At 42.5% G+C, this 27,470-nt stretch overlaps 2 protein-coding genes and 1 long non-coding RNA gene across 6 annotated transcripts in view; 1 reads left to right on the plus strand and 2 right to left on the minus strand.

Annotated features, from left to right (window-relative positions):
* LOC309367979 overlaps positions 1 to 3,172 on the plus strand; it is a 4,122-nt gene extending 950 nt beyond the window's left edge. The window contains exons 3-6 of one of the 3 annotated variants that reach the window (XR_014167441.1): positions 1,716 to 1,766; positions 1,875 to 1,978; positions 2,364 to 2,417; positions 3,041 to 3,172. This is a non-coding gene — a long non-coding RNA (uncharacterized lncRNA). The other 2 variants (XR_014167442.1, XR_014167443.1) reach the window with 2 other exon arrangements.
* Positions 1,980 to 11,222, minus strand: ASB11 (ankyrin repeat and SOCS box containing 11). Of its 2 annotated transcripts, none has more exons than XM_081907695.1 (7): positions 10,854 to 11,222; positions 7,585 to 7,664; positions 6,451 to 6,558; positions 5,704 to 5,854; positions 4,552 to 4,686; positions 3,151 to 3,342; positions 1,980 to 2,507 (listed from the first exon to the last, which is right to left on the minus strand). In XM_081907695.1, the coding sequence occupies exons 1-7, from the start codon at positions 11,029 to 11,031 to the stop codon at positions 2,383 to 2,385; spliced, it is 969 nt and encodes a 322-aa protein (XP_081763821.1). In that variant the 5' UTR covers positions 11,032 to 11,222; the 3' UTR covers positions 1,980 to 2,382. The 2 variants fall into 2 exon arrangements, with proteins under 2 accessions (XP_081763821.1, XP_081763822.1); XM_081907696.1 differs by lacking the exon at positions 10,854 to 11,222 and adding an exon at positions 9,017 to 9,266.
* Positions 11,223 to 12,942: 1,720 nt separating this feature from the next.
* On the minus strand, positions 12,943 to 27,157 carry VEGFD (vascular endothelial growth factor D). The gene is made up of 7 exons (XM_081907679.1): positions 26,550 to 27,157; positions 20,871 to 21,081; positions 17,818 to 18,008; positions 17,076 to 17,224; positions 15,415 to 15,512; positions 13,777 to 13,972; positions 12,943 to 13,608 (listed from the first exon to the last, which is right to left on the minus strand). The coding sequence occupies exons 1-7, from the start codon at positions 26,631 to 26,633 to the stop codon at positions 13,482 to 13,484; spliced, it is 1,056 nt and encodes a 351-aa protein (XP_081763805.1). The 5' UTR covers positions 26,634 to 27,157; the 3' UTR covers positions 12,943 to 13,481.
* Between the last annotated feature and the right edge of the window lie 313 nt (positions 27,158 to 27,470).

Below are 27,470 nucleotides of genomic sequence, written 5' to 3' on the forward strand. Positions count from 1 at the left end.
GATGTAGGGTAAAATTGTTTTTACAACCTGACAGGGTAACACAGGCTTACTAAACATGCACACTGTGCTACCGCTTGGTAAATGGTCACGTATCTAGCTTACTGACAAATGTTTGGGGATAAGAGAGATAATAAGGGGAAACTGCTATACACATATTTAGAAGCATTTTCTTCTTCTATTACTACCTCATGTATTCCAGGCTCAAGGCCAGCCACTGGAAACATTCAGAAACTCAGCCCTGGCTATTAGGACTCTCTGTCTTCTCTGAAGATTTCTTGCCATTTCTGGCAGCTAAGAACATAAAAGATGCTCTGCTGAATCAGACCCAAGGCCCGTCTTGTCCAGCATCGTATTCTCACAGTGGCCTACCAGATACCCATAGGGTGCTTGCAAGCACAGCACTTTCTTCAATTCTCCCCTACAGCATCCTGCTTATTGTTTTGACACTGAGGTCCAGCGCCGAGGGCCTTCTGGCGGTTCCCTCGATGCGAGAGGTGAGGTTACAGGGAACCAGGTAGAGGGCCTTCTCGGTAGAGGCACCTGCCCTGTGGAACGCCCTCCCATCAGATGTCAAGGCAATAAACAACTATTTTACTTTTAAAAGACAACCTGTTTAGGGAAGTTTTTTATTGTCTGATGCTGTATTATTTTTAATATTCAGTTGGAAGCCGCCCAGAGTGGCTGGGGAAACCCAGCCAGATGGGCGGGGTATAAATAAATGATGGTGATGGTGATGACACAGAAGAGATCACTTGGACAGTGAAGTCATTGATAGTCACTGTTTTACTTATTATATCAACTGCTCAGTGAAGAAAGGTTGCAGCATTTGGGACTTTGCTGATTGGAGAAAGGACGAGTAAGAAGTGATGTAACAGACATTATAAAATTATAGATGGCGTAGAGAAAGTGGGCAGAGAAAAGCCCACCCATGCTAGAACTTGTCGACCTCCAATGAACTAGAATGCTGAAACGTTAAGCACAATTAAAATTTAGTTACGTTATGGAACCTACTGCTACAGGACGCTTGCATATTTCCCACAGGCATCTGTTTTTATCCACTGTGAGAACAGGATGCTAGACTAGATGGCCATTTTCTTATGTCTCAGACAAGTCACCTTGTCACATATCTGGCTCTGAGCAATGCAGCAGTAAACCTGCATTATTGTGCACTCTGCCTAAATAATAGTGAGATTGTTTGGCACTCAGATATCACAGGAAATAGTGAACGTGAATTGGCAAAAAGTTTAATATTTGACAAAATGAACTGGTTTTGTGGAAAAGAGAGCGAAACTAGGGCTGCCATATGTCTGGGATTTCAAAGATGGAATTGACATCCAGGGGGAATCACCGAAAGGTGAGGCTTTGTCCTGGTTCTTAAGCAAGTTAATTGAAAAATCACATTTTTATTTGTGTTTTTGTAAAAATAAAAAACAGCACACACACAACCCTCAAATTTAGGGGTTTGTCTAAAAGAAAGCTCAGCTTAGGGGTCCTGGTTTCTACTTTTTGGAGTATGTCAACCCTAGCAAAACCGTTTCTGAAATAGATCCATCAAGATTCAAAACGTTCACCTGGTCTCAGAGAGCCCTCCTGTGTACATTTAAGTAGAGTTAGCTTTTAATGGCAAAAATTACAGGTAATTTTCACAGGCAGAAAGATAACTGTTTTCTATAATGGACTAGATGTTACTGATTCAGTGTCATTTATCTTTTCAGAGACTAAGCAATCAACCATTTCCCGTGAATCTATTTGTTCTGCTTCATACTGTATGTGCCTGTGATAACGCCAGCATTAATGGATCCTCTTCCTCCTCTTTTAAAGCAGATGAGAAAGTATGAGCTTGTTGTTATACCAGGTGTATTTTCATCTTCTAGGTGTTGGCTAATCCTGTTCTGAATTTTAATGGCCTTAAAAAGGGATATGGCAATTGAATTATATACTCTGCTTATCAAAGAACAAAGGACAAAGTAACTTGCAGGTAAGTTTAGGTGTGTTTAATTAAAATGAAAAACATTTAATGGACTTACTGAACATCTACACCAGTTAAAATGTAAGAATATGGATGTGCTGTGGATGTAGTACAAAGTAGTACTAATACAAAGAGGTACAATAAACCATGAGGAAGGTATGAGAAGAACCCTAGATTTCATTTTGCTGTGATTACATAGAAACTGCTTCATTTTGGCTAAACATTTGAAAAGCAAACTTTCAACCTCCAGAACAAGCTTTGCACAGAAAATAATGCACAGATGCTATTTTCAAGCTTCCTATATTATGGTTTTAAACCCCATGTGCCTTTGTTAATTTTCACCCTGGTTTTTATTATATTAAGAGTAAACAATCTTTTTCATTGGTTCTGTTAGCCTACAAAGAACTGTAAGGTTATCGGAACAAAAGAAAATCTTCAAGTCGTTCAGGTAAGTGTAGTTTGTGGACTAAATAAAGGCATGATCGGCCCAAGCATTTTCGGATACACAATCGGCACAGTTGGGCCAGCCTAGGAGGGCCTGGAGGAAGAGAGAAAAAAGAGTAGTGTGAATTCAATACTGTCAACTCAGAGATAAGTACAGCATATATCAGTGCGCAGAAATCTAGTCTATAAGGAGACTGTGAATCAAGGGTAGGCAGGTAATCCAGGTAAAAAGCTAGATAGAAAAAGCATCATCAATTCAAATTTAGATTTTAGCTTCCATTGGAATAATTGGGAACCTAGATTACAATATACAGTATGTTTATCTCACTAAATAATTTTTGAAGCACAATAATACATAACCTGGGCTTTAGTTAAACCAAAGTAATTTAATAAAATTTTCACTACTCTGTATATAGAGATGAATGCTACACTCTTGTCTGGTGGCTTCCCATTACCATTTTTGCTTTACAATTTAATGAAAGCCCCAAAGCCCCCAAAGTTCTGAAATATTACAGGCATAGGATTTCCCAGATTTTTACGCACAGGCAAAGCAGATCACTTCCTTTCCCCATCTCCATATATTTCATTTGTATAGCCATGATCTAATTGGCTCAAATTCTTTTAAAGTCATTCAAGGACATCCCTGTAACCAAATAACCCCTAAGAACCTCAGTGGACAACAATAAGACCTGACAATTTGCAAGAAGAATGACGGTGATAAATGTCTTGGCCATTACCTTCCCGAAGCAACAGTGCCCGTTCTACAGAGCTATTAGGTGCAGCAAGATCAAGAGCACATTTTAATTCAGAATTTCTACATTTCAAGCTGGCCCCGTAGTCTGTTAACAAGTTGACAATTTCTGCACTGGATTTTCTAGCGGCTGCATGAAGTGGTGTGTCCAGCCCCTTACCCAGGTTGACATTAGCTCCTTGGAGAGAATGTATGGAAATGAAAACAAACTAGTTAGCATTACATGGAAAGAAGACAAGAAGACAGCAATGCGAATTTTTACTTCCTCCTTTAATACTTTTTCTTAATGCTGGAATAAATTTCTTCTCTAAAAACTATTTCTATGTCAGCAGCTAGGTTTGTTCCCTCCCCCCCCCCCAGGGAACTGAGGAACAGATAAGAGAAGTAGGGTTGGAGTCTGCATTTAAAGGCAAACTTACTTTACTCACTTTCTGAAACAATATGTGAAACACAACTATCCTTTGAAATTCAGACTTCTTTGAATTTTGCTGTGCTCCAGACAAGTAATGTGCACAAAATGCATTTACTAGGGTAAAATGTGCATAGAAATGCATTTATTAATGGAAATAACATACCAAAATGCATTCTGTTAGGGAAAATTACTTGCAAAAATGACATCATCATCACAACAACAACAACAATATCTTAGCCCCTGGAACCAAGACTAGCTCCAGCCTCCAAAAGTGAGGTATACTGACACCAGTCCTCCTTTTCCTTCAGGCAAGGACAATTCTCAAGGCTTGGAGTAATTACCGGTAATATTATTTAGGGAGATGAGGGAGCATCCCACTGACACCTGTCTCTCCCAGGCACCAGGGCAGTTGATTTCTTGCAGTCTCCCTAGGCCCGGAGATACAGCACGACAACAAACTTCCCTCAGCATCTGTATTAGAGACTTGGCCGGGCTACATGTTCTGCCTGCTTCTAGGAAATGGAAGCTTAGGAACTGGAGGTGATAGCAGGCCAAGGTCTGCACAGAAGGTTCCAGACTTGCATATATATCTCCCTGTCAGCCATTTGGAGTATTTGTATTTATTTATTTGAGTTTCAACACTATTTACAAAGAGACAGTAAAAACAACTAAAGCAGTTTGTTTTAATAGGGGTGAAAAAATAAGATGGGTTTAAAAACAATACAAAATAAACACCTTTACACCCAGCTGGAAAAGCTTGTTGAAGCAAAAATGTCTTCAATGGTTTCTGGAAATTCCAAGTAGCGGACAGCTGCCGTATCTCAACAGAGGTGCTGTTCCACAGAACAGGGACAGCTGCTCTGAAAGCCTTGCTCCATCTTACGATGGAGTGTGTTCCTGAAATAGTGTTGGGATGTTTAGGAATGCAGGAGCCCACCAATCCCATCCAAGAAAACCCAACACACACCAGAGTACCTAGTTCTAAAAGTTTCTTGACACAGTCTGTCCTTTGATTCACGCAGGCCACATACAGTGCTGTTCCATGCTGTGGGTTTTCTTGGTCCACATCAACACCATTGGCTAAAAGAATTTCCATACACTCCCTGTGGCCTATGTAAACACAGAGAGGAGAAAACCTTGTTGAACTATGGGGCAGCAAGTGGCCTAAAGGTAAAGGGACCCCTGACCATTAGGTCCAGTTATGGACGACTCTTGGGTTGTGGCACTCATCTCGCTTTACTGGCCAAGGGAGCCGGCGTACAGCTCCGGGTCATGTGGCCAGCATGACTAAGCCGCTTCTGGCGAACCAGAGCAGCTCACGGAAATGGCGTTTACCTTCCTGCTGGAGCAGTAACTATCTACTTGCACTTTGATGTGCTTTCGAACTGCTAGGTTGGCAGGAGCAGGGACCGAGTAACGGGAGCTCACCCCGTCACGGGGATTCGAACCGCCGACCTTCTGATTGGCAAGTCCTAGGCTCTGTGGTTTAACTCACAGCGCCACCCGCGTCCCTAGAAACCCTCTAAATGCTCTGTAACTAGATATTCCTAAACCCCAGTGACCTGAATCCTGCCTCTGAGGAAGGATGTGGGACGGACTGCTTAACCTTTCCCCCACAGCCATTTTGCTACTCAAAATCTCCTCCAGCTGCTTCCCTTCCCTTTGTTTATGTGTTGTATTTCTTTGTGACACAATCACTGTTTGCCCACCAATTTCCTGCCCAAATTCCACACGCACCCTGTTTCTATTTACTTATTTAGAAAGGTTTTGTCCCCATCCTCTTCCTTGCTGAGTTCTACAATGGTTAACTCTGTGACTTAGGTGGAAGTTGAGGAAGCTGACAGACAGGATCCACTCCTGGGCTGGTTGAAGACTGAGGTTGTTGAGGCCGCCTCCAGTGACCCTGAGTCTCCCAGCATCACCAATGAAGCTTAATGCCTCTGATAACTGTTCATGGCTTTCTACCTGCTCTGCTCATCAACAGTCGCCCAGAATTGGGAGGGCAGGGGGAATGGGCTGGACCCACCTTGTTAGGCAGTCAGTTGGAATCTCATTTGGGACCAACAAGCTTCAGAGAATCTGACATTCTTGTATCTAGTTAAAATTGTCCCAAACCACTACTGTTACCTCTCTTGACAGCTTCATGAATTGGGGAAGCAAAATGATTCTCCAGTTGCGGCCGGGCACCAAATTCAAGCAGCATATCGACGCTAGGGGCACTGCCACAACGGCAAGCATTAAACAGAGGTGTGATCCCATCTAAAGTGACTGCATTCACCTGCAACACAGAACAAAGACAAGACTGAGTGGATGCCGTTAGAGAGCCAAACACTTCCTGTTAGTGATTTCTTTTTATGGTATTTGTGCCTACTTTTAACTCTTCCATTTTGATTATCTTCTTGGACATTCCCAATAATACAAAATGCACACAGTTACCCTGTTAGATCCCATTTTGAAGCAGCATCTCTCATACAGTGGTACTTCAGGTTAAGAACTTAATTCGTTCTGGAGGTCCGTTCTTAACCTGAAACTGAGGTACCACTTTAGCTAATGGGGCCTCCTGCCGCCATCGTGCGATTTCTGTTCTCATCCTGAAGCAAAGTTCTTAACCCGAGGTACTATTTCTGGGTTAGTGGAGTGTGTAACCTGAAGCATCTGTAACCCGATGTACCACTTTACAGGAAAGCAAAGGCGTAGCTACGGGGGGCTAGCCAGGTTTTTTGCTCTGGGTAGGCCTCCAGAGGGGCAAGCACTGAAGCTCCCAGCCTCTGTGTGCATACACAAATGCGCGTGGAGGGTGTGCCAAACTGGGTCTTTGACCCTGGTGAAATAAAGCCTAGTTTAACCCCTGCAGAAAGTCATGGTAGTACTCACCCGAGCACCATGTTCCAGTAACACTTTTGCACAAGCAACATGGCCACCCAAGCAAGCCTCGTGAAGAGCAGTAACATGGTCTATTGTAACAATGTTCACGTTGAACCCCTACAGTTGAGAACAAAAGGTATGGATAATAAGCAGTTCCAAAAAAAAAATAATGTATAGATTTAATATTTGCTTGAAATAAAACACCCTTTTCCAGTGGTTAGATTTGTGGTTCGGCAAAATGAAATCTGCAAGACTTCTCCCAGAACAAGCATAGTTTAAGCAATCCAGTTTCTCTAACTGAAGAGAGATTGGATGCAAGAGGTATAAAATATCAGACTGCTACACTGTCTTACCTACTTCACGGGGCTCTTGTGAGAATAAAATAGAGGGAACATGGATACCACTCTGCATTACTTCAAGGAAAGGTGAAATAAAAATGCAATTTTAAAAATAATTTTTAAAAACACTTAACATAGCAACATTACTCAGCATTGTGGAGCCTTCTCCACAATATGAACTATTTGATGTGCTCAGTTCCCCTCGAAACAGAATTTTGTGGGGAATCAGTGTGAAGACAGGTAAGTAGAGAATCTGGTAAGAAATAGATTAATAAATCACCCATTGTCTCCTTACGGATGCTGAACTGGTGTGAGCATGAGCAAAGTTTGTGAAGAAAAACTCCATTGGGAGAAAAAAGAGAACTATGTATGTGGCTGTTTCTAAAGAATTCATGGTTTTGGACTTCTGCTAAGCCAATACTTCAGGCTGCAGTCTATAACTTATCCCTCTCTTGTGTTGTTCCAAAAAATTGACACTTTAACCACTACAATAAACAGATCTGGAAAAGGAGGTGGATTTTTGTTTCTAAATCTTGGTGAAAACACCCTGGGCAACCTGCAGTAATTGTGTGAATTGGCCCTAAGTTTATTCCCTTTCATGCAATCTTTGCAAGCTCTGCTCAGTTCAATTTTGAATTTGCACACTCAACACTGAATTTATTTGTGTAGTCTGTATGCATTGCTGTGAATAGAATGTTTGGGGTGCAATCCTATACACACTTAACCTGAGGGCAAGTCTCATTGCTGCTCAGTAGACATGTAGGATTGCATTGTAAAATCAGGGAAGTATATTAGGGTTTCTTACCTGTGCTATCAAGGTTTTCAACGAGAGGAGGCGCCCTTGAAAGGCAGCTTCGTGAAGGGGAGATCTGTCTGCCCATGAGCCTAAAATAAGATCACTGAAGGATAAGTCTATAGAACAGAGATTTACAGAGGTGTAAATACAATTATGCCCCTTTTTATAGAGGTTTTGTTATTTGGGCATTTCTTGAGGGAAAATGGCATCCTCAAGTTCTCTCCTTTGCTATAACATGCAGGATCACTTTCTGCCCAGAAACCTTGGATAGGTAGTATATAGATTATGGTGATGATGATGATGATGATGTCGACCATCAAACACATATGTATTCCTCCACTCGCCACCATCAGTGGCCCAATGCAAAGGATTTTGCTTTAACATGGGGCAGGGAACAGTGTCTGAACCGAGCATTAGGCCGTTATCTCCCCCACCTCCCGCAAGCCAAATTAAACAAGTAGGTGGGGCCACTCACCTGTCGATTGCCTGACAACATAATGAAATCAAGCCATGTGGGCTACACAAAGCACTCTGCACAACCTGACAATCTGCCAATTGTCATGTCTCGCAAAACCTATTGCAAGACCCCAGTAGACAGCCATTTGAAACACTTTGCAAGACTCAGCCATCAGAAACTGGTGACCAGACTTCTGTTCCTTCACGGCCCATTTGGAGTCAATAATGAGAGAGAGAGAACAACCATGTTTCTGTTGTGATCTTGTGCATGCATACAGGGCCATCTTTACCTGGGGGTGCAAGGGGCACCAAATGTTTACCTCTCGATCGGTGGCAGTGAAAAGCAATGGAGCGGAAGTCCCCACGCACCTTCTGTTGCTCTGTTACTCCATAGTGTCAAACAAAAGCAGTTTTTTCTGCTGCACCATTGTTTCAGGTGAGTGATTCCCCCCCCCAAAAAAAAAGGTCAGCAACTTTGAGTTCACCCCCCTAAAAAAGGGGGCGCTGGGCGGATCTTTGCACCCCGGCGGCGCATGTGCTAAAGATGGCCCTACATGCATATCTGAGCACAGTGTGGCTTACTTCTGAATAAATAGGTGCACACAGTAAATCCATGTTATTTTTATTGTGATATATAGCAGTTGGAGCAGGGGCTCCAGTTACATTAAGCAGAACTGTGCCAGTTTTGTGATTAATTGACATCACCTTCCATTTTCCGTAACTGGGGTATGGCTCTCTTTGTACTCTTAAGCCATGAAGCTCAAAGGAGCAAATATTGCCTTACCTGTGATGCTGCAAACAAGAGATGCATTAACGTACAAAATAGTGTGAAATGTGAGGGTTAAATATAACCATGAAAACAAGAACAGGCCCAGGCTATAAATATCTGTACGTGTCCGTCTTTTAAGTGCAAGCTTTCTACATGCAGCTGCCTAATGTATTTGCACAAAGAGAGCTGTAGTTTTCTAAGCAATCTAGAACATACCTCCTTGAAACATATGACAAATGTAATTCCCATAAGGTACACCTCTTAAGGCTCCAGGTACTGAAGGCATCCCGGAAACGGTATTTTTCATGAAGCTCTGAGGGTACCGGTAAATGCAGCAGCGCTGGACAGCATTACTTTAAAGCTTAGCGGTAACAGTGTGTAAGTAATCTAATCGAGGTCAGAGTTGGTGGTCAGGTGGTGTTTTGAAAAACGATACTCAGTTTGACAGACTGGCAAAAGGCAACGTGGCAGAGAAAAAGAGCGTAGATAACCAACACCTTTTCATGTGCCCAAAGCTAACCATCTAAATTGGGTTTTTTTAAAAAAAATTAAGCCTTCAGTGAGGGAAACTGATGTGTTTGAAAATAAACATATGCTACCTTACAGAATTGCAGAGGTAAGTGGGAACTGCAGGCCATAAAATGTAGAAAGATTAATAATATCATTCATAACCATTACTGCTTCTGACAGATTTACTGACTCCGACGGGACAGCTCATTGATACTTATGTAGTCTAGACACAAATAAATTATACCTAATAAATATTATAATTGGAGCATTTACAGAGCATTCTGTCTCCATGACTGATATTTGAAAAGCCACATTGTTGCATTTGTGTATTTAAAAGCAGTTTTTCTCCCCCTGTTCATGTTTGACATTGCAGATTAAAATTAGTACCGTGCACAACTGTTTGTATTTGCAAGGCTATGAGAATGCCTAGGAAATAAGCCGGCGATAATGGAAGATTTTTGCTAATGTCAGTTTAAATGATGTTAAAACCCCCTGTACCTGCATTCTCCATCGTTTTATTGCCATGGATGACTCATAAATAGTCAGGACTGGGATGAACCCAGAAGGACATAAAGTCAACACATCTGGCCAATGACCCAAGCTTAACATTTTGTGACTCATTCACATATAGTAAAGTTGTAAACTTGCCGCCCTGCTTGGCAGAGAAAGCAGGAACAATCCAGTTTCATCCCTCCAATAAAAGCGAGCCAAGCCACGTGCAACTGCTGTTCAAGCAGACATTTCACTCTCCCAGCAAGTATCTTCTTTCAGAAAAGGCATATTCTAAATCTTTTGCATTGTTGTACGCATAATGATAGGGACGCGGGTGGCGCTGTGGGTAAAACTTCAGCGCCTAGGACTTGCCGATCGTCAGGTCGGCGGTTCGAATCCCCGTGGCGGGGTGCGCTCCCGTTGCTCGGTCCCAGCGCCTGCCAACCTAGCAGTTCGAAAGCACCCTCGGGTGCAAGTAGATAAATAGGGACTGCTTACTAGCGGGAAGGTAAACGGCGTTCCGTGTGCTGCGCTGGCTCGCCAGAAGCAGCTTGTCACGCTGGCCACGTGACCCGGAAGTGTCTGCGGACAGCGCTGGCCCCCGGCCTCTTAAGTGAGATGGGCGCACAACCCTAGAGTCGGACACGACTGGCCCGTACGGGCAGGGGTACCTTTACCTTATGCATAATGATGCAACAGACCCACAATAAGACTGCATTAAATAAATACCGAAATAGTTTAAATAGCAGCATTGCAGAATTCTGGCTTTTAAAATGATAACAACAATAAAAAGAAAACCTTATTTCCTATAACAAAAATAAGTATTACCTTATATTGAAGCACATTGGTTTTCCCTGCGAATCTTTAATTCTTCATCTTAGACATATTCCTTCTAGCTTATGCTTGTATTAACAAAATTATACACATATTTATATTTCCACCCGGCTTGATTACAATGCAGTCATGAGTACCAATTTTTGACAATTTCAGTGATTTATTTATTTTTTTTAGATCAGTTAGGTTTTTTAAACATTTATCTCCACAATTTTACCTGGGGCTATTCCATAGATCTCTTCTGCTATCCTTGCAGCCTCTTTCCTGTTCCCTTTCACAATATAGAAATGGGTCAGTAAAGCCAAAGAGATTTTGATTAAGAGCTTGAAACAAAACAAAGCAAAGATTGCAAAATAAATGTTATTGAAAGCATAGAGTATCGTACTGCCTTCCATTTTGTTTTGCCCTTTGTATAACTTCACAGGTCTCCTAAGTTACATTCACTATTATTGGTATCGTATGACATCTATTTTAAACTCTCCGGCCGCTGATGTTCCTCTGTTACCAAAAATACACCCTGTTTTTGTCCCAAGCAAGCTATTGATATTAAATAACAATGCTTAGGATTTTAAAAAGCTTAATGCTTTTCTCTTCCTGTTCAGATTTGTACAAATTCATGTTTATTTCATCCATGTTTATTTCATCCCACTGTATTCTATTTGTATATTCCATTTTAATATTTGTTAAAAGAGGAACAATCAGCCCTGTGATCTCACAAGGAAATGCAGCATTCAGCATTCCTAAATTTATATAGTAGTTTATTTAGGTTTGAGCTAATTTTTATGGACGTTTGCATGGAACATTTTCTTTTAATTCATATGTTTCGAAGTTGCAGTGTTTTAGGAACCTGTTAATAATGTCTCGACAACACTAGGTGGAGCTATTGGAATACAATATTTTCCTGTGTAATCTGTCACAGTGTGGCAGGCCAAAAGAAAGGTTTATACCTGCTTACCGTAGTCTAGACCAATTTACATCCACAAGACATTAATGAAAGTGGGTCAGTTAATTGCCCTTAACACTAAAAGGAGATTAGCCCACATATGATAATTTGCTGCAAGCTACTGCAAAAAAAATTGCAAGCCATTATCATTGCATGAATTTCAGGTCCACAAAATTGCCATTCTGCGAAAGCCATTTTCCAAATTGCATTTGACTCCCCCATCTACCTCATCATAAGTGAGTCTTATGGAGAAAGAACCATTTGGACAAATGTCAAACCACTTTGTGAGGGGGAAAAGGTTTAGTGCTTGTTTTTCCCCAGCCTTCTTTAGTGAAGCCAGAATTGAACCTGGGACATTTGGTACATTTTATTCTTTATATATTGAATTTATATATTGCCCTATACCTAGGGGTCTTACTACTGTGCCTTACTACTAAGATACAGTCCTTTCCCTTAAAGAAGCTAGTATTTGAAAAACACAGTATTGGCTTTCTCTGCCACCAAACCTTTAAACCAGAGGCAAGGAACCTGTGCCCATTCATGCTGGACTTCAGCTCCCAGCAGACCCAGCCAGCAGAGCCAAAGGCAGATTTCCGTCCAACTGCAAATAGCAGACTTGGGGTTGGGAGCAGGATCCAATTCCGATCATGGCTGGGGTGGAGGCAAAAGGTACAAGCTCCCATCCTCACATGGCATAGTCCTGATCTACGGCATTATTCTCCTTATGGCCTCGGCCCGTATATATCCAATTGATCACTCACACAGGTGAGGGAGGGCCTCCTGTAAATACCACTGTTATCAGGAGGTCCCTTCCACACAATGGAAGAATCAAGCCTTTAGTGAGTACTGTGGCACCTTCCCTTTGGAATTCCCTCCCCTTGAATATTAGGAAGGTGCCATTTTTTATGCCTTCTCAGTGCTTGCTTACAACCTTCTGTCCTGTTAAGTTGAGATCTTTTCTCATCCGCATCCATACTGGAATTGTTTTTAAGGCAATTTTATTGTTGCATCTCTTGTTTGCCATCCTAGGCTCCTTTGGGAGGAAGAGCGGGGTGTAAAGTAATAAAAAGGCTAATTGCAATGCAGATGAGTGATTTTGGAGAGGATTACATCTGGAGGGAAGGGTGAAACCTCCCCTCCTTCTCCCTAGCATCAAATTAAAAATCCCCTGCCACAGGAATAGCATTTAGCTTCACCCCAAGTGTTACCACATGAGTGGTAGAACAGACTTCTTTAAAAAGGAGGAGTGTGGGGACACTTTTATTCCATGTGTATGGAATGAAAGGATGCACATGAAAACCTCTAGTCATAGTTCATTCCTTCTGACCAAGCTTGCAATAGAAATTATACACGTCAATGCATATTAATTAATAACTGGTGCCTTTATTTTTCTATATACATTTTAAATATGGCACATCAGACAGTAGTTCTAGGATAAACCCAAATAATAAAACACAGACAGACAGTAGATCGAATCATTCAGTGCTGAACACATTAGGGAACCAAATTTTAGAAGGTCTGGAAAAGTTGGTCTAAAAAGAAATATGACCAATAAGCAGGTTGAAGGCATAGAAATATTCTCTGCATTTCAAAGTTATTTGGTAAAGATATCCCCATTGCTTCTAACATGCCACTTTCTTTTTCATACAACATCAATGAATGTAGGTCTTTCTGGTAGTCCGTTACAGAACAAGGATAAAGTTTGTTGTAGCATATATCAGCGGTCAGGTGGCAATGTCCTTGCAGATCCATTCGTCATCTTAATAACGAAGACAGACTGGATTTTAATTGTATTTTTTAGCAGTAAAGCCACCCGTATCCATGATTATTATTGTTTAACAGTGGGCAGCTACTTTGCAAAGCAGTGTGGTAGTGGTAGTACAGGAGATAACAAAAGCTCAGTCATGGTGTTTCTCTGCTTTGGGACCCGTGAGGACTTCTTCCCCCTCTTGGGCGGCAACAGTGCCTCGAGCACGCCGGCCGAGCGGTTGGGCACATTCTGGCTTGGAATGGGCATTTGTCTTCACAGCTATTTAAAGACAGTAAGTCAGAGAAGACAATGTGGTAAGTGCACACTTCTGTTCCATGGAGTATGTACAGGAACGCATGAAAACACTATGTCCATTGTGATCATGTGAAGGGAGGTACAGAATCATTACTTATGGCTCCTTGCACTCAAATGTAAAGGAAGGCTTACCTGCATGTTTCTGCATTAAACTCTTTGTGTTTCTGAAGGCAACTGTCTTGGTTCTCCGTACACAAGTAACAGCTGCAGTTCTCTTTGTTCTGAAATAAATTGCCAGTGCATTTCCATTTACAGATGCACTCGCAATTTTCCTCATCAAAGTTCATATTTGGTGCACACATTGCAAGTTCAGCAAGTGGAGGGAGTCCTGGCACATGTTTTGGAGGGAAGAGAGAGAGAGACAGAGACAGAGAGAGAAAGAGATTTATAAAACTCCTCACCATCTTCCGAAAATGTTGGCACCTCATCATTTCACTATACGTCACAGATATAGGGTGTCACTCAAAGGTAATATCCTGCAGGTGTACAGCAAGACTTGAACTTAACCTATAAAATGCACTATTTATGGCACTGTGCGTCCAGAAATCTGAACTCCTATCAACCTACAGTTAGAACTATGGAATCCACAGCTTGAAAACTATGATGAAGTTGATATTCTAGCAGAAATAAACAGAGTCTGTATGGATATGGACTTTAAAAGTCATGACAGCAATATACATACATTTCAAGTGTACCGTACACCCCAAGTATTCTAGGAACTGCAGTTCCCCCCTGCGGCACCATGTGTATGATGTATGATGTATACACAGCCATATGTTGTTGTTGTTTAGTCGTGTCCGAGTCTTCGTGACCCCATGGACCAGAGCACGCCAGGCACTCCTGTCTTCCACTGCCTCCCACAGCTTGGTCAGACTCATGCTGGTAGCTTCAAGAACACTATCCAACCATCTCATCCTCTGTCGTCCCCTTCTCCTTGTGCCCTCCATCTTTCCCAACATCAGGGTCTTTTCCAGGAATATACTAGGGGTTTTTTTTTCCAGTTGGGCTCTAAAGAGTTAGTTTAGCCTGGATTTGCAGGCTTTTTGCCTTCCCCCTTTGGAATAGAAGACCCTAATGACAATTTCACAAACTCCTCCTTAGTTTCTCCCACATGGTTTGCTTTGTGGCATGGGGCGGTGTGGTTGTTTAGGAAAAACAAAGTGCAAAGCACCATTGAACATCTGGCGCTAGCTGTGCAGCGCTTTTGTTCCAGGTCATTAATTGCAATCACAATTATCTGGAGTTGCTTCTCTTCCCAGGGGTGGGGCAGTATTTGTCTCAGCAATGGCTAGAAATCACTTGGTAAGTATTTTCTTCCCACCTGCTTTAAACATCAGGTTCTCATGCCATACCATGAGGAAATTGCTCTTGAAACTTGCCCAGATTTTACTATCTTTCCAGGTGCACATAGCCTAGGATAATCAATAATGATGATGACGACGATGATAATCCCGCTGCGCATGTAAAGTTGGGTGGGAGTATCTGGGAGGAGGACAAATGCTTTGCTTCAAATGAAGGAGTGTTACTTCTGTCTGACTGAGCTTCTCATTTCAGTTGATTCTAGAAAAAGCAAAATGCTTTTAACTACCAATCTGCCCAGATTCACTCTTTTGTTCCTGGATACAGAGTTACAGAAGTGGGGGGGATCACCTATGCCCACCTATTCCAGTTTGATAATGTTGTTATTCATAATGTTGTTACGTTGTTCTTTTAACTGGTCCAGATTTCGCTATTAAAGTGAGTATATAAGTAGTACTAGTATATATATACCTTCCCTTTTGCCAGGATGATCTTTGTCCAGAACACATTCACATTTATCGCTGTCCCACATCCAGCCACTATGACACAGTTTGTTTATTTGAGGACAACTAGAAGGAAACAAAAGGCCAAATAAATATGTTAAGAACACATTTAAAAAGTAACTGATGTATACACACCGCTTCGTTATATATTTCTTATGGAAGTGTGGTATATAAATATTCAAATATATACATGCAAAAATGGCATTTGAGAGCCAGCTTGGGGGGGCGGTGCTAGTCAAATTAATTAAAGGTAATGATAAAGGGACCCCTGACCATTAGGTCCAGTCGCGGACAACTCTTGGGTTGCGGCGCTCATCTCGCTTTATTAGCCGAGGGAGCCAGCGTACAGCTTCCGGGTCATGTGGCCAAGATGACTAAGCCACTTCTGGAAAACCAGAGCAGCACACGGAAATGCCGTTTACCTTCCCGTTGGAGCAGTACCTATTTATCTACTTGCACTTCGTGCTTTTGAACTGCTAGGTTGGCAGGAGCAGGGACCGAGCAACGGGAGCTCACCCTGTCATGGGGATTCAAACCGCCAACCACAAGCCCTAGGCTCTGTGGTTTAACCCACAGCGCCACCCGTGTCCCTAAAGGTAAAGGTAAAGGTACCCCTGCCCGTACGGGCCAGTCTTGACAGACTCTGGGGTTGTGCGCCCATCTCACTTAAGAGGCCAGGGGCCAGCGCTGTCCGGAGACACTTCCAGGTCACATGGCCAGTGTGACATCGCTGCTTTGGCGAGCCAGAGCTGCACACGGAAACGCCGTTGACCTTCCCGCTGGTAAGCGGTCCCTATTTATCTACTTGCACCCGGAGGTGCTTTCGAACTGCTAGGTTGGCAGGCGCTGGGACAGAGCAGCGGGAGCGCACCCCGCAGCAGGGATTCGAACCGCCGACCTTTCGATCAGCAAGTCCTAGGCGCTGAGGCTTTAACCCACAGCGCCACCTGTGTCCCATACCCGTGTCCCTACGCTTAGTCAAATACATTAAACCAAGGTTCCTCAATTTGGTGCCTTCCTCATATTTTGGACTACAATTCTTAACACACCCAGCCAGCACAAACATGCTGGATGAAGCAGATGGTAGTTACAGCCCAGAACATCAGGAATATACCAGGTTGGGGAAAGGCTGAGTTAAGCAGACAGACGGCACATGGCCGTGGTGTATTGGGGCTCAGAGTCTGTTGAGAAGCTTCTGCATTTAGAGACGTGTCTTAGGAACTTCGACCAGAAGTCTCATTGCCGTCAAAGGAACAGTTCAAGGAATTACATTTGCTAAGTCATCAAACTGGGGCCTCGATACATTCCAACTGCCTGCTGTTTATTAATTTGCCACAGCTGCCTGTGACAGTTTTGACTCTCTTTTTTTTAAATGTAAATATTAAAGATACCATAGTAATTAAAAAATGCTGCTAGAAGAGAAGTCTATATGTTATGCAACATATTTCTACATTGTTTTTCCAAGCAATCATTAACTTTTCTTTGTAACATTGAAAAACATACTTTTTAAAAACATCGGATAACCACTGATCTTGGAACAAAGCATACAATTCATGAACACTTAGAAAAGCTTCATGACTGATTGTGTATCTTTTAAAAAAAGTAGGATAGAGAGACTGCCCATCTTACCTATCCTCTTCTGGATATTGAACAGATCTTCGTATGATGGTGTACGATGGGCGCTGAGCATTTGTTAAGCACTTGCAACCGGTGTGGTTTGCAATTTTGACTTGAATCGGATCTGGCACATTTGTTAAAGGAACTGAAATCTCAAAGAGCTGGAAAGATGAAATACAGCATTTTTACACTATTAAAACACATTGTTAAATAGCCTCCCCTCATTGTTAAATACCCTCCACATTTCCTGCTCAATAAAGCAAAATAGAGGATTGAGCTTCATGTTAGGAATCTTCAGTTACAATTCGCCCCTAAGGACATGCGATGGGCATGAGTCTAACATGTACTTGAAATCTTTGATAGCCTGCAGCTCCTTGTCATGTGTTCACGCCATGTCCTCCTCTTCACATTGTGGAGTCTATAGTTCTACAGACATGAGTGAATGTGGGACAGCCACACTTGCTCTGCCATAGTGAATAGATTCATAGCTATGGGCAACTTTCATGGCCTTGTTCTTCCCCAACATGGCGTCCTCTGCGTGTTTTGGGTTACAACTCCTATCAGCTGGGGTTGATGGGAGTTCAACGCCAGAGGACACCCCATTGGGTGGCTGGTCTTCCTACACACACTTACTTAGGAAAGAGCTATCTACGAGTCTATTCAATTAAGAGGGGCTTGCTTCAAAGTCAACCTGCATAGGATTTGACGGTTAAGGAGAAACAAACTGCAGAAGAGTAGAAAAAAGTCCAAATACCATTTTGGATATGTAAGATGTGCTGGTGTTCACGCAGCTTAGGCTCTCTTCATTGCAGCAGCCTCCGCATCTGTAGACGTTCACACAAGGAGGCTTGAAGAATTTATTGGTGGTCGTGCCCAGCTCTTTGGCAACTTCCACGCAGGTCTCCCTCGGCACGCACTGAGTCCTTTGCCACTCCTCATCTATGACTGGAGAACAAGGGAGCCATTCTAAAAGCGGCAGTTGTCATCACACAACTGGACTCACCAGCTCACTGGCCTGCTCTCTGAGTCCTGTGTGAGATGCAGCACTGCACTCTGACGGGGGGAAAGCAACATCATGACATCTGCTGTTTATTAATATAAATGAGCCAAGCGAGTTGTGCAATGAATGTGGCAGAGTGGAATGCTCCCTCCGCCATGGTATTTCATTCCCACCCACCCCTGAAACAGACATTCAACATTTCATGGCCATGCTCAGTCCTCACCGGGCTGTCTGATGGGCATGGTTTTCCCATGAGTTTTCCCTGCAAAAACCTGGCACTGCTGCAAACCAGTTTGTGCTTCCTTTCTGTGTTTGGATGGTCCCCTGTTGGCCTGCAGGGATGCACACTCACCTCTGAAATGGCAATTTGGAAAGAGAGGGATCATGATCAATTCTGAATTGCTTCAATCAAGGTGAGAGCTTTACCAACTGACCGCCATAGCTGATGTAGTTATAATTTCTCCCCTTATCCTTTCTGTGCTTTACAATGTGTTCTATAAAACCCAGATATGATAGATTCTGTTATCAGCCTGCTTAGAGGTGCAGGACTGACGTGGTAACTAACCTCATGATCTGCCAGATCCACACAATGCTGCCCAACACTGATGATCCAATGCCATCATGGGATCCAGCTTGGGGTGACATGAAGCTTATGAAGACCAGTTGCAAGGACTCACAACTGAGGAGAACATGGTGACCTTCAGGGCCTGCTTGTGGGTTTCTCCAAGACATCTGGTTGGGTCACTGTGAGTTCAGGATGCTAGACTGCACTGGGCCCTTGGGCTGATCCAGTTGAGCTCTTCTGATGTAACCGGCCAGAAAAGGGGTAGGAATAATGTCTGGCCTTCTCCTGACCTTTTAGCAAATATCTTATGAGCTCAAAGCGGGCAGGTGAAACTTTTCATAACATGGCGGCAGACATTATGACCTGCTCTTTGGTCACCTGATCAAACGGCTGTTAAAAGGGACAGCTATAAGAGCCAGTTCAGGAGTTAGCAACCCTCGGTCTAACTACAAAAATGCAGATGCCACAGCACACCTGTAGGGTATGACCAGAGCCCATGGCATCCTTTCCAATGTTTTGGTCTCTGTTTCTTTCTTTCTTTGTAAGAACAGATGTCCAGGAAGCTCCTGCCCAGAAAAGTCCAAGCAGATAAAGTGTTTTACATCAGGGCACACCTAATAAAAACAGGCATTTGAATGTTTCTGCATTTCAAGCTGCTGTTGGCACATTCCTTTTAAATATTGCTGTCTGTTTACATTTTTCCTTGCAGTGGAAAAATGCTTTGTATAGAGCAGAGTTGCTCGAACTGTGTTGTGAGCGGAAACAAAGAAAAATACCTAGTTTTGTGCAGAAAATCTAAAGAAGTCTGTAGCAGGCTTAGAGGACATTCCTCCTCTTTTTTGTCTCCTTTGGTACATAAGGCCACTGCCCATATTGCATTCAGCACACATGAGACAGAATGCCTGATACAGAGCTTGCAACAATGGGTTTGACACCTGTCTGCACTTCAGACTCAGAACTTCGATCAAGCACCCTATCAGCACATTGAATTTTTTGTTTTGTTTTTTTCAGGGTGTGAATTTTCAAGTTTGTAGACACCTTTCCAGGTGAGCACATTAAATCATGGAATAAATGATTCATGGCTTCTGCTTTCCTTCCAGGGATCCATGCAGCTTCTCCCAGGGTAGCACCCCAAGCAAAAAAAAGTCCATTGCTTTATTGCCGACAAAATATCATTTCCTCCCAGCCAAACAAGCACCACAAACACGATTGTGGGATGCTTTCGGTATAGTGGCTATACTATATCAATACATACTGGACAGTGTCTGTGACATCTCTAGACACATGGTGACTCCTAACTGTACCATTTTCAACTTCTTAAAATATTATTTTACTTTATTTTCAAATGGATTTTTTTTTTTAAAAAAAAGATAGCTTCCTGCTTATATCACTCAGAGCACTGACATAACCTTATGAACAAGGAGCAGACCCATCACCGTGTGTGTGTGTGTGTGTTTCAGGCACAAAAAACACATAACAACCTCCCTTTCACATAAAAACAGGGGCGGCCAAAGAGCTTTTGATACCTGAGGAGAAACATCTCGCAAAAGTATGGATAATTTGGATGGTTAAAACTTGGGTAAGTATTGATGTCCAGTTATTATTATTAGGACCCATGGAAGGGATGGGGGGAAAGTCAGGAGATTCAGAGCAATCTTGATATATGGATCTTGAATTATATTTTATATGTGTTTATATTTGTTAAAAATCAAATAAAAAAAACTTACACAAAAAAAGAGAAACGTCTCACAGCCGCCACCCCGCCACACACACACACACACACGGATGCGAGCGCAAACTCTGTAAGTCTTCTTCATCAGACCAGGGTATGGGTGGTGATGAGGAAAGAGCCTTTTTTGATTTCCACTTCCTGCCCAGCGGTGGAGTTAGCATTGGCTCTTCCCTTCAGGAGAAGCCAACCAAAGCCCCACCACACTGTCCGGTGAGGGGGATGAATCTTCCACTGACTTGTCAGCGATGCCTCTCCTCTCGCCAACTTGGTAGGAGAGGAGATGTTCTGCAGAGCTTTGCTGCCAGTCCCTCACAGCTGCTAGAGACCAGGGAGAAGACCAGTGGCTAAGCTGCGGGGTGGAAGAGGGGTGATGCTGCTTGCAGGATGCCACCTGAGGCAGTTGCCTCACCCAGCCTCATGGGTGGGTCAGCTCTGCATACAAACAAGACAGCAACCTGACATATGTCACTGTGGATCCAGAAATATTCAGTTCATAAACTGTGAGCCTACCTTTCAGTATCTCAATATCATAGAAAGCAGCGGCAAATCTCGTGGAGCGATGCGAGGCTGATCTGGAATCCAGACCGGCCATGCCCTTAAGCTTTAGCCGGCACTTCCAAAGCTTCCAGTCCTCAGAGTGGGTGATGCGAAGAAGCTCTTCCAGGCTAGAAGCTTTCCTGATCTGCTGCTCTGACCACTCCAGGGCGGAAAGTGATGTTCTCTGTAAGAAAGGGGGCGAAAACAGAAGATCAGTCCTGTGCCTACATATATAGACCTTAGGTAGCAAAGAGCACACATTTCTGTTGAATGTGCCAATGTAATACAGACAATAAAAATATACTTTAAAAATATATCAGGCTGGGTTAAATAATTACTCTTGGATTAAAGGAGGTGTTATTTTCTAATGTTTGTAACTAAAGAATTAGTTACAAAGGATCCCAGATATGGGATCACCAGCCCATGGTTTTTCTATTATTTATTAACTAAATTTATATACCACCCTTCATCCTAGCATCACAAGGTAGTTTACAATATAAACACACAAAAATACATAGCATACTAACAACAAAAGAAATAAAAGCCATTGGTTGTTTAATTAGCCAAGGGTCTGGTAGAAGAAGAATGTTTTTGCCTGGTGACAAAATATATGTAATGAAGGCACCAGGTAAGCTTCCCTGGGGAGAGCATTCCACAAATGGGGAGTCACCAAAGAAAAGGCCTGTTCTCGTGTTACCACCCTCCAGACCTCTCCTGGAAGAGGCACACAAAGAAGGGCCTCCGATGATGGTTGCAGGGTCTGAGTCGATTCATAAGGAGAGAGGTGCTCCTTGAGATACTGCTGGATAAATGATCCAAAATGTCAGGAGTCTGTCCCTTGTTCAAATCTGACCAAGAATTACTAATCATAGAAAATACAAAGAATTCCCCTAGCATACCAAGAAGTGCCTTGGGATAAACAAACATATATCCAGTCAGTAGAATCATGAAGAACTGACTTACAGTAGCCATGAAAAACATTCAACAATGTCCATAACATTTTACAGTTAATTTGATGTGTAAAGCATACTGTTGCATGCACAAGATGGAAGTGCTCACAGCATTAACACAGACTGTGTCTTCCGATTAGGTTCCCAGGGAGACTGAAAAGTCATAGCTTTTGGTCCAGCATATAACAAGAGAGCAGTGAGAGAAGAACTGGGAGGTAGATTTAGGAACTTAAGACTGTTCCTCCATTTCAGAAGACCCTATTGTCTCCTGAAGTTGCATCCGTGGTCTTCACACTCTGCAGCATTGACTCACGGGGAATTATGAATTATTTGAGGACATTTATCGAACATGGTTTGCTTTCAAGCAACCCAGGAACCAAGCTGTAGAAGCTCCTTAACCTGGCACACACGCAGAGGGTACAATGCCATGCCACTGGCATGTGGAAGAGGTTTATGACCAAGCAGTACCAAAAATGTCAGTCCGGGAGATACAAGAACCTGGCTGGTGGCTCCAGCCAAAATGGAATACATACAATAGCTGAAAGCTATTAATATTTCCTTAGCTACTGTGTCTTGGGATTTTTGTTTTTGATTTATTGTAACAGCTTGCCACATGATTAAAAACCAAGTAAAACACAGAATTGTATTTCTTGTGAACTCTGAAGCACTGGAAAGGGAGGGCATATCTTTCTACTCATTTTCATGAATAAAAAAGGCCCGGGGCTGGATAAAGCTCTCCAAGTTTCCTTTACCTTCCCCACTCCCCCTCAAAATGATAAGTACATCAAGGACATGCAGTGGGATGTTAAAAAAGTGTGCTTTTTATCTGCTCTTGCTGTTTTAAAAACATGGTGCATGGTAACAGCCTAAAAGAGAGGGCTCTCTTTCAAGATCTCCCAAGAAGAATGGCACTCCCCAGGAGAATTGATGGGATCAATTTTCCGGAATATTGTGACCACATTTATTTTATGTAGAAACCATTGCTCATCATGACTTTTAGTCACAAGGAATTGAAAGGAGCAGAGGGTTCAGAAAGCCAATAAATATGTTTATTGACAACATGTGTACTTTACAAAATTTCTTAACTCCTGAGGAAATAAATATTCACACCACATGCCATGAAATGTAATTTGTGGCGGTAGCCCTGGAACATTGGGCTGTGTTTCCAATTGCTGTATTAAATGAAAAATAAGCTTGATCTCTCATCTCTCAAATTTTGCTAATTAAGCAGGCATGTACATAGAGAATATCCCCATGGCTAATCAGTTGAGCTGTGTTGAGGTGGCCTGGCTATTTACTGGGTTAGAGCAGGGTGTGATAGCTGGCCACCTAGGGATGGGAGCAGAAATTAAATTCAGTGCACATTTAAAGGTGAAACTATCAAGTTTTCACTTTCTGAAACAATAAAAGAACTAAAACACAGACATCCTTTAAAATTCGTACTTACCTGAATTTTGTGATGCAGCACTCCATAGAACTGTAGAGTTAGAACGGACCACAAGGGTCATTTAGTCCAATCCCCTGCAATGCAGGAATCTTTTGCCCAGTGTGAGGCTTGAACCCATGACTCTGAGATTAAGAGTCTCATGCTCTATTGACTGAGTTATTCTGAGTTCCCACCAAACTACCGGTATGTTTACAACAAAGCATACTTAAGGGGAAGGTGTGCATGAAATGAATATATTAGTGGGGGGAAAGACAAAAATGATAATGTGGGGGCACTGTTTGCAAAAATGAATACATTAGTCAAAACTGCATACAAAAAAAATGGGCCACTTGACTATCCAAGCCTGGAAGTCCAATTTGGATCCCAAAAAAGTACAGTGCTTCCTTCTCCCCTAGGGCAGAAGAAACATCTTGAAGAACCGTCTCTTACAGCACCTGCTCTTCAGATTTGGCTTTGCCAAACTTCCCCTCGTAGCTCTTTCTGGAACAGCTGTCTGGGAGAAAAAAACCTCTCAATAAAGAGCCTGAATCTTCTTTGCTCAGTGCACACGTCCATAGGGTCAAGTACCTTTTTAAGGCAGATGGAGATTTACCGCAAACATCCTGGCTTTGGTCAAAGGAAAGCCTGGACATTGTCTCTGAACTCCTGCTTGGAACCAGGGAAGAAGCGGGGAATGAAGAGCGACATTGGAAATGGGGGTGGGATAAAGATCTACATTGGGATTCTCTGCCGCTATGGATCCTTCCACTTGAGGCAATCGCCTCACCTTGCCTCATGGGTGGGCCGGCCCTGGGTGTCACTGCCTTTCATTAGGTTCACAAATGCTAAGAGGGGAGAACCCTGAAGCTACTTTGCCCAGACAAGAGCCTCTACACACACACACACACACACACACACACACACACACACACGTTTCTTCTGCCTTGCTGCTTCCTGGAGATGATTAAATTCCACTTTCTCCCACCCGGTGCCTGCTGGCTACTCTCCCTACCCAACAAGAGAGGCATTGTTCTGTCTCTACAAGCTCATACCAACCTCTTCCAAAACTTCCTCTGTGGTCTCTCCATCTATTGGCCCAAGCCTGTGGGAGGAGCTCTGCTTGAATTGGGCCAAACCAGAGCAGCTGTCTTTACAGGTCAGGGGCACTGCCAAAGCAATGGTTCCTCTTCTTTCCCAGAAGGCGCAGTATCTGGCCTTTTGTGAAGTGATGGAGTTGAGTGCCAAGCCCAGCATTTGGGGGCTACAGGAACAGCAACACTACATAAGAGAGAGGCCAACTATATAGGCACTCCCGCTGGACTTGACTGATTCAGGTACGCAGCACCGAGCTGTATATAAACTCCAACACCTCTCTGGTCCTAACGCCACACACACAGGCAGATCCTCTCTCTTTGTCTAATGAAACACAGGCTTCAACTTGCTGTCATACTGGGACCAAGCCCATGTTAGTTAGGCAGGTTACAGTCATTGTGTAAAGTTCAGGAAATCTCTCTCTCTCTCTCTCTCTCTCTCTCACACACACACACACACACACACACACACTGCTGTTGTAATATGATACGGTGAGGGAAACCAACACTTTTTGCCACACACTGCTGGGAAATTTTAAAACAGGGCCCCCCAAAGGCAGACCAGATGAGTCTTGGGGTGTGATCCAGCAGGGATCTTCTTATGTTCTTAAAGGGAATTCTGCACATAGATGTTTCAAGGCACTTGCCCTACAGAAAGGACATAATTTAAGCTTGGGCTCTTCTCTGTAGCATAAGATCCCTGCCAAGAGGATAGTAAAGCCAGTCCAGTCCATCAATCTACTTCGCACCAAGCTGCCCATAGTTCTATGTGAAAGAAGAGCTGCTTGATGTCGCTGAGATTTAGAATAACCTGCCGCTCAAAATGTTTCATAGCACTTTTGAGCCACAGGCTGCAATTCTGTACTCACTGACCTGGAAATAAGCCCTCTGCAATTCAATGGGGCTTTCTTCTGAGTAGGCAGGTATAGAATTGCATCAGCTGAAATATATTCCAAACTATAGAAAAATCAGCAAATAATAGGTAATTGGTGTAAAAAAATAACGATTTCAAAACCTCCGGAGATTTAACAGAAAGCACAAAGTAGCCTTTTCTCGTTCCTATGTAGAAATCATTGGTAGCCCACTCCTTATGCAAGGACGGTCAACAGTGGAGCCCACTCCCAAGCAATTATGCATAGCATAAGTTGGCAGCCTTAATTTTATTAACAATAAATGCATTTTGATAAGATAAAAGGAAATCATTTCATGGAGGATACCAGAAAGGCTGACTTCTACTCTAGCACGAAATAATGATTACCCTCTCTCTCTTTTTAGTTGACCTACACAGTATATCCATGTTGCTTCTGCAATATAATTGGCATTATATCATTGTACTGCAGAAATACCCTGGGGCCTGGCTGATTCACATTTTTGCCAAATGCCAGCAGTTGCATTCCCCTTCCCACCCCTGTTAATTTGAACATAACAGGATTCTTGCTTGAATCTTCAGTTCAGTTTTCTGATTTACTGAAGAAGCTAACAGTAGAATGTAACAAGTTAAGGAAATGAGGAACACTGATACCTTTTCTAAACTTTCAAAGTCTCGTAAATATGCTATTTACACAATGAAGTTGTAAGGGAGGCTAGCATATTATCTTTTGAATGTTTACACCATGAACCAACCTTAGAAGGCATTTCTCATATCAGATCTGGCAAAGAATTACTTCTCAAACCATACAGGAATTCAGCCTTAATTATTCAGACTGGATTGGTACATTATACAGCAGTAAGGAGTTTCTCTAATCACACACACATTTGACAATGTCCTGGAATGACAAAAACTTCTAGGAACTAGATATTAAAGGGCAGTAGCAAATACGTTATTTGGGAACAGTATTTAAAACCTAATTATTTTTAAAGTGGATCCGTGCAAAAACAGAGGGACTGAAGTCAGCCAAAAGTTAAATACTATTTATTTCAATGGGTTAGTTGAACATGCACTTTAGTCTTCCCCTTGGAAATCTGGCAGGTCAGAAAAATGCTTAAATTGGCTAGACCGTGCTGTTAAATCTTCTCTGACGGTATTACATGTGTCAAAGTTGTTTATTTATGCAATACTTAAGAGTCACCCCAGAAAGAACTTTAAAAGGTGCCACTGTAGTCCAAAGATCGTTTCAGACAGGAAAACCCATGTGGTCTCGAGACTCCTATTGATGCAGACAATTCCAAAATAAAGCCCACTTACCTTTACAGATCCATGTTCAGAACCTTGCAGCAGATGTAGAAAAGACACTATAAATATGTTTACAGTTGTCCACGGCTTGTACATCCTTGTGGTTGACGTCCACACTTTGCTACACAGTTGAAGTCACACAGCTGGAGAAGAACGTTTCGAAATTCATTTCTCTACGAACTGCTAATGTTTTTAAAAATGCATACCCAGAATCTTACTCTCCATGTAAACTTAAAGTGTATACACGAGATGTAAACAGCACAGTTAAAAAAGAAGAGTAAAATTCACTTAAACAATGCCATCTCTTTCTTGTAGGTACTTTTTAGATATAAAAATACAAAAGTGAAAAAATATTTCCAGAAGCAGGCAACTACAGGTCCCAGTCTATTAAAAAAAATAATCAATCCATCTCCCACCTGGACATAAAGAGAAACTCAATATTAATTCATGGTCCAGGAAAGGTTAAAATCTGCTGAGGGGGTTTGGTCTCCATGTTACAAGCTTCCTTTTAAGACGGCAGTAGAACGGCCGATGCTTTGAGCTAGAGAGAGCTGTAATCCAACTCTCTGTATTGAAACTTTTTTTCACAGCCTTCATGGAAGCCTGCAGAAGCCTGCGTCTTAAATCTGATACAGACACTGGCAGAAAACAAGAGTCACATGTTGGCTCCTATCCCATTCTGTCCCTACCAATGGTGTAGCATTTACTAAACTAACCGATGCAATGTGTGCCACCATTATTTTAAAAGGTATTACCTGAAACATGAAACTTCAGCACATGGTCTTACAAAGTATACATACTACAATAGGTGCACTCCTACAGCTACACACACACAGACACACTCATACACCGCTTTCCTTTACATTTTCTGTGTTGTAAGGGTTTTGACAAAACCATTTCATTTATTAAAACAGTGCTTTTACAAAGAAAGGG

This window comes from Podarcis melisellensis (genome assembly GCF_964234715.1).
Source record: "Podarcis melisellensis genome assembly, chromosome: 4".
NCBI lineage: Eukaryota > Metazoa > Chordata > Lepidosauria > Squamata > Lacertidae > Podarcis > Podarcis melisellensis.

Bases quoted from the DNA above. Each gene is read 5' to 3' on its own strand.
- ASB11 (XM_081907695.1), bottom strand. From the start codon at position 11,031: ATGGAAGGCAGTACGATACTCTATGCTTTCAATAACATTTATTTTGCA. The intron at 7,665-10,853 runs GTAAAATTGTGG...ATCTTATTTTAG, and splicing joins GATCTATGGAATAGCCCCAG to GCTCATGGGCAGACAGATCT. The intron at 3,343-4,551 runs GTACTCTGGTGT...ATTCTCTCCAAG, and splicing joins CAAGAAACTTTTAGAACTAG to GAGCTAATGTCAACCTGGGT.
- VEGFD (XM_081907679.1), bottom strand. From the start codon at position 26,633: ATGTACAAGCCGTGGACAACTGTAAACATATTTATAGTGTCTTTTCTA. The intron at 13,973-15,414 runs GTATATATATAC...AACATGTGCCAG, and splicing joins TCATCCTGGCAAAAGGGAAG to GACTCCCTCCACTTGCTGAA. The intron at 13,609-13,776 runs GTAAGCCTTCCT...GTCTTTAAATAG, and splicing joins TTTAATGCAGAAACATGCAG to CTGTGAAGACAAATGCCCAT.